Below are 12,223 nucleotides of genomic sequence, written 5' to 3' on the forward strand. Positions count from 1 at the left end.
TTCAAGAAATTTAACCTAAAATAATCAACCAATAAACATTTATTAAATTCTTATTATGTGCCAGGAATCAACCTATGCTAAAGATATAAAGATATCATTAAATAGTCCTTGTTCTTAAGATCATACATTCTATGAAGGAAGTCTTTGTGTGTGTGTGTGTGTGTGTGTGTGTTTAAGAAGTAAATATAAATTATGTTGATGAGTAGAAGTTATGACTGCAAAGATCAGGAAAAACCACTGGAATACATGAAATTATAGCAAAAAAGGGAATGAGAATAGATTACAGTAAAGTTTCTCAAATATGAGACAAACCTGAAATGTACTAGATGAATGCATTGCGAGGAAGAATATTTGGTAATATAAAAGAGAGGAAAGTGAAGTTATAAGTGATCAGCAAATCAAGAGTATATGCAGGGATATTTTAGAATTGGAACTGCGAAAAAGAGGCATTCAGAATCAGGGAAAGAACAGGAGGAAGACATGTCAGCATTAGTGTGAATGAATGTTATACTTCATGTAAAACTTGATTATGTTTGTAAAGTTGCAAATGCAAAGGTTCCTAGAATAATAAATATTTTCTCTTCAAAAATGAAAGCTTTATTTTGTCAGCAAACTATCTTTACTTGGTAAGTTGAGTTTTGTGGAATGGAATTGGACTCCTTTTTGAAAAAAAGAAAAATTGTAATTAGAAACAGCTGATTTTCAACTCTTCTCTGCTGTTGTGGGTAAAATTTAGCATCAGATCATTCCAAAAACAGATGCCACTCAACTCCACCTCTGGGGTCAGCATGTAATTCCCTGAACAAGCTAGAATCAGAGGTCCAATGTTATCCATGCAACTGTTCTTTGTTCTCTTCTCCTGCAGCTGAAATGAACACCATAAATGAGAGCACAGAGATACTCCACCTTAGCACAAACATAGAGAAAAAAACAGAAGTCTGTGAGCGTTCCTGTGAAGAACTAGGCAGCATGATCAATGAAATATCGGGGCTACACAGCCTGGTCAACAGCCTCAGAGAAAATCTAAATAAAGTGGTAAGTTCCTGTATGGTTAAGCTGGAACAGAAAAGCATGTTTTAAAGTGAGATGATCAGAGTCAAATCTTCCTTCTAGTGTTTATTCCTTGTGAAATCTTTTCAAGGACTTGTAATCCATAGGTCTCAGGTTTCTTATTTATAAAATTAGGGAGCTTGAGTTAGGTGGACTATGAGGAGGATTTTATCTCATTTGATAATAGATTAATATTTCTCTAAGTATAGCTGAAGGAAGACAATGTGTGTGGCTGACGAAAGTCTGATCACGAGGTAGCATTTATGTCCAAGTTGAAATAGTTTCTCTAGAAATTCCATATTGAGTATTTGGCAGATGGTTGTTCAAAGAGTTCTGTTTGTTTGCTTGAGTATCATTTGATGTATGAGTCCATTGACAAGAGAATAGAACATGAAAAGATTTGCAAATTTTCTAAAATTCCATCTGTCTTATGTCCAGATGGATTCTCTGTTTTACAGAATATATGGCATTTATAGGAGATGTGGCAACATTGTTTGACTTAGTGGATGATTATCTGGAACCTGAGTTGGACTGAAGAAGGGAAGTGAGAAAAATATGCCAATGAGGAAAAATTATAGCTCTTTATAAAAGATAAAAAGCAGTAGAATCCAGATTTAAATTCGAACATGATGAATGCTACAAGTTTACTTTTGCACAGTAACAGAGACTACAATATTAATGGGAGGATAAGAATGGTGAACAAGACCAGAGATAGAGCATCTGGGTCTGGTTATTTAATGATATTTGGGGAAAAGAAGGGGAAGGGAAACATCTGTGAAAACTATGTGACTGGGAAAATATTGTTTTATGACCTAAGAAATGTCCTGTGTTCAAATTCTAAATTAGAATTATACAGGCCTTTCTCTGAGACAATCCTTTTTTATGTACAATATTTTTTAATTCAAGCTGTTTATTTTCAGAACACGTACAAAGATAAATTTTAACATTCAACTTTGCAAAATCTTGTCTTCCAAAAGTTTTTTTTCTTTCCCTCATCCCCCCTAGACAGCAAGTAATCTAATATATTAAACTTGTGCAATTCATCTATACATATTTCCACAATTATTATGGTACACAAGAAAAACCAGATCAAAAAGGAAAAAAATGAGAAAGGAAAAAATGCAAAGAAATTACAATGAAAAAGGTGAAAATACTATGTTGTGATCCACAATTGGTCTTCATAGTTCTCTCTCTAGGGGCAGATGGCTGTCTACATCACAAATCCATTGGAACTAGCATTATTATTGAAAAGAGTCATGTCCATCAGAATTGATCATCATATAATCTTCTTGTTGCTGTGTCCAAAGTTAAGCTGGTTCTATCTGAGACAATCCTTACTATTTCTTGCTATAATTTTGTAGAATTAGCAAGTGAATGAGTTCTCAGTCTTTTATTTTTTTCTTTTGTGAATCTGGCTGTCTAGCGTATATGATTGCTAGATAAAGTATGTGATCATGAAAAAGAATGATGAAAAAGAATGATGCTAGAGCTATTTTGAGGTGGAAATATTAAGCTGGCTTTCTTGTAGCACCAAGCACCTCAAGGACAAGTCCTACAATCATCTCTTCCTCCCATTATTTAGAGAGTATTTAAATTTTCCATTTGAGAAATTCATTCACTTTAAAGCTAAACTTGGCCTAAGGAAACAGAAATATATAACTTCCAAACCTAATCTCTTGCTTCCTTTATTAGTGGAATGGCTTTTAGACTTCTTTGAATCTATCTGAAGGAAGTATCTGTCAGGAATAGTTAAAAGTAGAAATATAATCTCATTAGACTAGAAAGCATGGATAATTTTGTACCAAACCAAAGCAAAAGTTTAACAGTGTTTGCATCTAGGTTGGGATCAATCTACAAAGCACAATGTTTCCTCCCTTCTAATGCATTCCTATATCAAGAGTTGTCTTTAAGGGGGCATGCATTTAAAGCAAGCTACTCAGGCAGATAACTCTAAGATAGAGGGTATTTGCACTCTTATGCCTTGATGATGTTGGTGTTGGTAGGAGGTTGGTATATATTTTTTTCTTTTGTTGTTAGCACAAGTTATAAGAGCTACTTCTGTCTATCCTTTCCAAAAAACAGTGGTTTTTTGGAATCTTAGTCCTGTGGCAATGGGCAAGGGTGGCTGCCTTCATTTGTTTGACTCATCAGTCAAAACCCAGGAGTAATTGAGTAGAAAAAGGGAAACAGTTCAGCCTATTGTAAAATCAGCAGAACATCAAGATATGAAGTGAGTAAAAATAGAAACTGCCTGTATAGTTTTGGTTTGTGGTTAGTAAAATACTTAAGGATGATGTTATGGTAGCAATAGTATTAGCAGCTGTAGTAGTAGAAGATCCAGTAGTAGTAGTACATTAGTACTAGTAATATTAAGCAGTGGGAGTAATAGCAGTCATAGTTGTAGAAGTTGAAGTTGTAGTAGTAGCAGTACAATAGTACCAGTAGTATTAAGTAGAAGTAGTAAATAGGAGTAGTATTAGACATAGTTGTACAAATGGTTGAATAATAGTAGTATTAAGTAGTAAAAGTAGTAGTAAATTGTAGTAGTAAAAAGTAGCAGCAGTAGTAGAAATAGTTGCAATGGTAAAACAGAAGTGATAATATTAAGTAGTAGAAGTGTTAATAAGTAATAGTAGCACAGTACTAGTAGCAGTAAAAGGAGTAGTAGTAGAAATATTTTAGTAGTAGTAACTGTCATAGAAAAATATTAGTAATATTAAGCAGTAGAAGTAGCATTAAGTAGTTTAGTGCTAGTAGTAGTAATAGTAGCAGTAGTGATGGTAATAGTAGTAGTAGTAGTAGTAGTAGTAGATGTAGTAGCGGTAGTAACAGTGGTAGCAGCAGCAGCAGCAGCAGTAGTAGTAGTATTAGCAATAATAAAAGTAATTTTGTAGTGGTAATAGTAGTAACTATTTATATGGTGCTTTGTATTTCTTCAGCTTTCATTATTTTCCATCCTTACTAACCCAGAATCATCTGTCACAAAGTGGTATAGATATGCTTTATGTTTCTTAATAATAACAATGTTACAGTAGCTAATACAATGCTTCAAGATTTTCAAAGTTTTATTTTATGTCCATTATTATTTCATTTGAATTTTATTTCAAGTAAGAAATATTTAACAGAAAGCAGAAGGTTATCATTAAGATGTCTTAATACTGACTTGGAATTGAACTTGGATTTGGATTTTATGTGTGCCTTTTGTTGGCTGGTGTCTTTACTTTTCTAGACAAATGATAATCAAGTTCTCTGGGAACTCGTTGGTGTCCCTCTAAAGGTGAGGAACCAGACGGCATGTTGGCAGGATGGCCGTTTCTTCCAAGATAATGAGACCTGGGTAGTGGATAGCTGTACTAAATGTACTTGCAAGGTGAGAATTTGGAAGCATTTCTCTGTATAAGAAGGGAGGAAAAGGGGGCGGGGGGAAGAGTGAGAAAGAGAGAGAGAGAGAAAGAGAGAGAGAGAGAGAGAGAGAGAGAGAGAGAGAGAGAGAGAGAGAGAAAGAGAGAGAATGAGTTTGTGACTTTTGTATATTGATGCTCCTTTTTTTTGGGTCAATAAGGAGGATAAAATGAACTGGAGAAAATGATTTTGCTTCTTGCTTCCTATCAATTTTAGAGTTAGAATTCCAGAGAGGTACACACTTTTTTATCTCCTTCATAAGTGACTAGTAGATATAGTTTTCTTCCCTCCCTCCCTCCCTCCCTCCTCCTTTCCTTTCCTTTCCTTTCCTTTTTCCTTTCCTTTCCTTTCCTTTCCTTTCCTTTCCTTTCCTTTCCTTTCCTTCTTTCCTTTCTTCCTTTCCTTTCCTTTCCTTTCCTTTCCTTTCCTTTCCTTTCCTTTCCTTTCCTTTCCTTTCCTTTCCTTTCCTTTCCTTTCCTTTCCTTTCCTTTCCTTTCCTTTCCTTTCCTTTCCTTTCCTTTCCTTTCCTTTCCTTTCCTTTCCTTTCCTTTCCTTTCCTTTCCTTTCCTTTCCTTTCCTTTCCTTTCCTTTCCTTTCCTTTCCTTTCCTTTCCTTTCCTTTCCTTTCCTTTCCTTTCCTTTCCTTTCCTTTCCTTTCCTTTCCTTTCCTTTCCTTTCCTTTCCTTTCCTTTCCTTTCCTTTCCTTTCCTTTCCTTTCCTTTCCTTTCCTTTCCTTTCCTTTCCTTTCCTTTCCTTTCCTTTCCTTTCCTTTCCTTTCCTTTCCTTTCCTTTCCTTTCCTTTCCTTTCCTTTCCTTTCCTTTCCTTTCCTTTCCTTTCCTTTCCTTTCCTTTCCTTTCCTTTCCTTTCCTTTCCTTTCCTTTCCTTTCCTTTCCTTTCCTTTCCTTTCCTTTCCTTTCCTTTCCTTTCCTTTCCTTTCCTTTCCTTTCCTCTTTTCCTCCCTCCCTCCTTTCCTCCCCCCCCTTTACTGTTGGTATTCTCCAAAGGTTGTATTGTCAGTGTTTATAAAGACTTTTAACTACAGAAATTAATGAAATAATTTTCTTTGCAGAAATTTAAAACAGTTTGCAGCCAAATCACCTGCCCAGCAGTCACTTGTGCCAATCCATCCTTTGTTGAAGGTGAATGTTGTCCATCCTGCTCCCCTTGTAAGTATAACTATAAATGGGAAGAATCAATTTTATGCAAATTAAGGGCAGTTAATTGCAGGGTGGACAGATGCCTGATGGAGATAAGAAGATCTGACTTCAGTTTGATCTCAGATACATATTAGCTATGTAAAGCATTTAATCTTTTCCTTCTTTCTGCATCTGCAAAATAAAATAAAATAAGTGAAGAGTTAGATATTATTGAATGACCAAACATTAATGAAATGTGCTGAGCACTTTATAAGTCTTTTCTTATTTGATTCTTAACAATTCGACGATCGTGGCTGATATTATCCCCATTTTACAATTGGGAATATGCTATTTCTCAAGATTATTGTAAAGATAAAATGAGATAATATTTATTTGTAAATATGTCTGAAATATTTTAAAATCTTAAAAAAATTATAAATGTCAGCTGCTATTGCTGCTATTGTTACTACTACTATTATTCTTCCTCTTCCTATTAGTGTATATATATAATTGAAGGTAATAAGTTGGTATGGAAGAAAGAATGAGGAAAGTAAATGCAAAAAACAAAAACAAATAGAAAATTCAATCTTTTTTAGGGACTAGTTATGCTTTAAAAAAGAAATAAAGTATTATTTTTCATCAAGATGTCTTGAAATGCCCCAAAATTAATGCTTACATAAAGAGAATAACACTATGAATTATACCAATTCATATATAGCCATCAGCATGGCTGGGGCATGGACATGGGGACTTGACCAATAAGTAGTGGATCCAAGTTTCAAACTGATGTCTATTTTCACTATAATATGTTACTATGAGAACACATTTTTTAAAGTGGTATTTTCTAGGAAAATGTTCTACTTTTTCACTGCCTTTTTAAAAAAAAATGTTTCTTTTGATTTGCAATTAAAAGAATAAGGAATGACACAGGGACAAAATTTTTCTCTATCATGATATTACTGAGAATCTTTTTTTGGGGGGACTTCTCTCCCCAAGTCTCCTTTGTTGGGCGTTCTTTTGTGTTCTCACTGCTTTTTATATCTCATTACTAGAATATCCCAGCCCTTGAGATTTTATCTCTGTTATTTGGGTCAGGGTTGAAGACTTTCCCTTGGTGGGATTTTAATATTGTGACCTGCTATCAGTGACATAATGTGAATTCTCTGATTTCAGAGTAGTTTCCACTGTAGCCACCTACAATCTTTGGTCTTTATTGTACCTAGGATGGTTTCTATATAGGATGATATACTTGTAGAAAAGGGAACAAATGTTTTGTTTCATTAGATGATAGACAGTATCTGGTAAATGTTTAACAGCTAGTTCTTGAAAGAAAATGCATACATGACACATTTAAAGTGTAATATATATGTATATTATTAGCATTCTGGCCATCATTTCAAAAATCTAGATAATTAGCAAAAAAATAAATCAAGCTTTGATTTGTGGCATTGATCAATTTCCACCCACACTGAAAATTTATCAACTGTCTTCTGTGAGCTGACTCTGGTTCACTTCTGAATCTAAACACATTAAAAAAAATCATTATTGTTCAATTTAGTTTTGACATTAAAAACCTCTATTAAATATGAGACACTATATCATTTCTATGCCTAAATGATCCAAGTATCTATGAAGGTGGGTTCTGAACTTTAGAATATTTTATTTTCTCTGATCACCTAGTCAATGACAATGAAGAAGGCTGGTCCCCATGGGCTGAATGGACAGAATGCTCTGTCACATGTGGTTCAGGAACACAGCAGAGAGGACGCTCCTGTGATGTCACCAGCAACACATGTCTAGGACCTTCTATCCAGACAAGAATGTGTAGCCTTGGCAAATGTGACAACCGAAGTAAGTGATTGAAGTTCTATTCTTATAAAGTCCCTTATTTCCGTTAGTGCTATAAGCTGGTATGTCAACAAATTCAGGCCGTTCAATTTTGAGCATGTTGGTATACTTGTAACTCTTTTTGTTATAGAAATGACATGCCTTCTGATTGCTTATTTCTGATTGCTTATTGTAGTTACCCTCCACTGTTATAGAAATCTTTCCCACATTAAGCCCTAGGATGTTCAAATTTAGAAGGGTTAACTATTTCTTATTCTCATTTTAGGTAATGTTTTACTTCTTTTCTAGGTTCCAACTTTGAAATATCACTGTTAACAAGTCAAACATCTGGATCTGGGTTGGGTCCTCTGGATGAACTTTAGTTATTCCCTTCCTGTTTTCAGCAATGTAGGATATTAATCTCCTTCTGCTATGTTTCTGCATCTGTTAGAACGGCAAGATGGTGGCTGGAGTCACTGGTCACCTTGGTCTTCCTGCTCTGTAACCTGTGGATTGGGGAACATCACTCGTATTCGTCTCTGTAATTCTCCTGTCCCACAGCTGGGAGGAAAAACTTGTAAAGGAAGTGGACGTGAGACAAAAGAATGTGAGAAGTCCCCATGTCCAAGTAAGTCTGTATGAACAGTAGCACCCTACTGGGTCTGCTTGTATGTGTTACTACTAGTTGAAGGATTGCTATGGTCACAGGCTGATAGAAAGAAGATATTTGTTGCCAGAGTCTGTTTTCAAAACTAGCCCAGCTTGAATAAAATAAGCACTGGAAACATTTTCATTGAAATAGGAAATGCTATATAACCATCTTGGCATGGCCTGCTTTTGAAATTTGGCCTTTCAGATTGAAGCTGATTGCCTGGGCTCAAAATTGATCTTATATGGTTTAACTCTGATTTCATTTGTCTTTTGTGAAGACTTCTGTATAAAATTAAAACAAAACAAAACAAACCAAAATAAAAACCTTTCAAACTGTAAATTTTTATAGTAGTAAATTCATGAAGTAATAGATGACTTAAAGTTATGTAGCATAAAAACACAAACAATCCCAAAACTATTTTTCCCTTTTTCTTTCTTCTCAATTACATTGTAAGGGGTGGGGATTGTAAAAGACAGGATTACTCTGATTAGATTTGCCCAACTTCAAGAAAATCTATTTGAAAAAAGGTGAAATATGATTGAGAAAAGAGAGCACTCTTATTTTATTTGTAGAAGAAATTTTCCTTGGCAAAATGTCAAATTGCAGTCTTTCTTTAAATGATGAGCTTCCTTAGTAGTTTGATTCATATGAGACTTTTCAGAGTTGTATGAACAAATCACTAGAGTTGTCTCAGAAGAGCTAAGTTCAGATCCTGTCTTTCTTATTATCTGTTTTATCTTGAGAAAGTCACCTCATATTTATGAGCACTTGGTTTTCTCATCTGTGAAATAGGTTAGATGTAAAATGAATTGCTTGACCTCTAAAGTACTTTCTGGCTTTATATCTCAGGTCCTTTGAGCATATATGAAATAAGCTAAATTGGTAATATAAAAGTTCTTTATAAAACTTGAAAAGTTCAAAATAAAGTAAAAATAATTATCTGAAATACTACTATTTTTAAAAACTATATACTTCATCTCAAAATCATAGAATATTGCTACTGACTGGACTTAAACTCTATTAGTGATCACCCCAGTCTTTGCTTGAAGAGCCTAGTATATTCTGATCATCTCATTATACCTTTTTTGTTGCTAGGTCATTCAATTGTGTCTATCTTTTGTGACCCCATGGTTCATAGCATGACAGACTGTTCTGTCCTTCCTTATCTCTCAAAATCTGTCCAAGCTTATGTTCTTTGTTTCCATGATGCCATCAATCTATCATATCTTCTGCAATCATCTTTTTCTTTTGTCTTCAATCTTTCTCATTATCAGAGTCTTTGCCAGTGAGTCCCACCTTCTCAATTTAGATATTTGTGGTGTTTTTACTTAACTAGAGTCAAAATAATCCTCTTCTCTACTTCTTTTCATTTGTAGTGGCCTAGAGTATCTAATAGTTCTTTCATAAGACAGGCCTTCAAATACTTGAATACAGTTATCATATCCATGTTTTGCTAATTAGTACCAAACTCAAAACAGAATCAATTCTAAATTCCCCAGAAAGTTAATTACACATTTATGCAGTCCTTTTAAGTTCACAAAGAACTTTTCTGATAATTCTGAAAGACAGGTTAAATTAGTAGTTGTATAATCATTTTACAGATGTGGAAACAGTCTTAAAAGGTTAAGTAAAATATGCATGATCATATAGAATAAGACCTTAATATTTTCCTCCATTTATTTACACACACATATATTGTATAACAATATACACACATATAATAACATATACATATATGTATGTATCTATCTCTATTTATGTATTTATCATCTGTCTATCTCTGCTGTCTGCCTCAATACAGGATAAGGGCCTTGAGGGCAGGGATTTTAAAATCTTGTCTTTATATTCTGAATACCCAGCACAGTGTAAGCATTTAACAGTGCCACATAGAAACCATTTAATGTTTTTATCTTTGTTTATAAGTATTTTTCTCATCACTAATCTTTAATTCTTCTTTCAATTACAGTTAATGGTCGATGGAGTCCATGGTCTCCCTGGTCTTCCTGCTCTGTTACGTGTGCTGGAGGCATTCGTGAGCGATCCCGAATCTGTAATAATCCTGAGCCACAGTATGGAGGAAAGGATTGTGTGGGAGATGTGAAAGAACACCAGATGTGCAACAAACGGAGTTGTCCCGTTGGTATGTAGAAAGTAATCAATGCTTCTGTTCTGATTTGGCAACATGTGAACTTTAACTGCCTTTGGCTGGCCATGATCTAGATACTCTGAAGTAGGAATTATATACAGTGTAGTCTGAATTATAACCATAAAGTAGTCCATCAAACAAAATCAAACTTCTGAATAGAGTTATCATGACTTTGTCTTATATTTATTTTAACATGATTAGTATTTGGAATATTAAAAGTATAATTCCATCTTTCCTTCTCTCTTCACAGATGGATGTTTATCTAATCCTTGTTTTCCTGGAGCAGAATGCAATAGTTTCCCTGATGGCTCTTGGTCATGTGGCTCTTGCCCAGTTGGCTACTTGGGGAATGGCACTCATTGTGAAGATCTTGATGAAGTAGGTGCCCTTTCTGGGCTATCATATCCCAATATATTTTTTTGCCCGTAGGATAAAGTTCAAGCATCATTTGAAGATTAGAAAGCTCAACAAACCAGTTGTTTTGCTTTTTTCCCTACAGTGCACAGTTGTCACAGATGTCTGCTTCATATCCAGTAAGGTTCACCGCTGTGTCAACACCAATCCAGGCTTCCACTGCCTGCCATGCCCCCCACGCTACAAAGGAACTCAGCCTTTTGGGGTGGGGCTGGATGCAGCCAGAACAGAAAAGCAAGTAAGTAATGTGGATGTGAGGTCAATGGGCAAGAAATCAGCTGTGTAAACTCAGAGTGCATCACTTTCTAGTGACAACTTAGCCAAGAGCCACAAGGAAAGAAGGGTGGGAGCATCTAGTCTCTCATCAGTTGGGAAGGAAATGCACCTTCTGTTTGTGGGCTTGTTAGCACAGGCTACATGTTTCACTTTGGCTAGCACTTACTGTAAAATTATTTCTGGGAGTTTGGATTGGAAAACAAAAGAACAAATTGAGAAAATATCATAGTTGGGTAGGGAGTAAAACTGAAATTCTAAAAATGCAATTTCACAATTTCAGTAAAATAAAATACCCCAAAATATCAGAGGTGAGACTTGATCTGATCTTTTGAGCTATTAGTCTAGCCATTTACCTACTACATGACAGTCTCATTATTGTCTTATAGACTGTTCTAAATACTTGTTAGCTTTATTTGGCATAATAAATTAATATATTTAAAATTATTTGGGGTGGTAGTGGTGCAGATTTTTGCAATTTATGTAGACAATATGTCAAACACAGAGGGAGTCAGAAACACTTCCAAGTGTAGCCTAGATCAGATTAAAATTTAATGGAAAAATATTAAACAAAATAAATAATAGTACAGTAAAATAAAGATTACATTACATTTTAAAACTAAGAGGGTTTATAGAACATAGAGATTCTTCTCTAAGTTTCAATGGTTCCCATTTCTTTTTGAGTTTGAAATAGCTGATGTAGACTTTTTTACATTCCTGCCTAGAAATATATACATGGGAAGGAGGGAAATGTAGGGAGGATTTTGGAATGGGATATAAAGACAGAAAAAATAAAATGTATTAGTATTTCTAGGCTGCTTGCCACTTAAAAGGAGGTACAGATTAGCAATAGCAAACCAGATGAATGAAGACTTCTGGTTACATGAATTCTGCTGTCTATGTGGAGTCAACCATAGTCTTCTGTTTTTCTTTAATGCCTTTAAGGTCTCATATATGTCACACTACCACCTAGTGCCGTATCCACATAGACACTTAGTAAGTATTGGCTATTGATGTTCAGATATCTGGTATTGCAGGTTTGTGAACCTGAAAACCCATGCAAAGACAAGACTCACAACTGCCATAAGCATTCGGAATGCATATACCTGGGCCATTTCAGTGATCCAATGTACAAGTGTGAATGCAAAACTGGCTATGCTGGTGATGGGCACATCTGTGGTGAAGACTCTGATTTAGATGGCTGGCCTAATAAAAACCTTGTCTGTGCAACAAATGCCACATATCACTGCATTAAGGTAAGTGGAAAGGTACATGAGTTGTGTCTTTTTTTTTTTTTTGAGACGTTTGTGTATTTGTGTGCTT

The 12,223-nt window shown here is 35.0% G+C and overlaps 1 protein-coding gene across 1 annotated transcript in view; it reads left to right on the plus strand.

The window, feature by feature from the left end:
- Positions 1-12,223, plus strand: part of THBS2 (thrombospondin 2) — a 47,405-nt gene that overhangs the window by 15,579 nt on the left and 19,603 nt on the right. Inside the window, exons 5-13 of the mRNA XM_023503363.2 lie at positions 866-1,035; positions 4,280-4,420; positions 5,522-5,618; positions 7,269-7,439; positions 7,867-8,043; positions 10,034-10,207; positions 10,464-10,591; positions 10,713-10,865; positions 11,938-12,156. Of these exons, the coding sequence (XP_023359131.1) occupies positions 866-1,035; positions 4,280-4,420; positions 5,522-5,618; positions 7,269-7,439; positions 7,867-8,043; positions 10,034-10,207; positions 10,464-10,591; positions 10,713-10,865; positions 11,938-12,156 (1,430 nt within the window). The remainder of the gene's footprint in view (positions 1-865; positions 1,036-4,279; positions 4,421-5,521; positions 5,619-7,268; positions 7,440-7,866; positions 8,044-10,033; positions 10,208-10,463; positions 10,592-10,712; positions 10,866-11,937; positions 12,157-12,223) is intronic.

The sequence above is a fragment of the Sarcophilus harrisii genome, chromosome 4, assembly GCF_902635505.1.
Source record: "Sarcophilus harrisii chromosome 4, mSarHar1.11, whole genome shotgun sequence".
In the NCBI taxonomy this organism is placed as follows: Eukaryota; Metazoa; Chordata; class Mammalia; order Dasyuromorphia; family Dasyuridae; genus Sarcophilus; species Sarcophilus harrisii.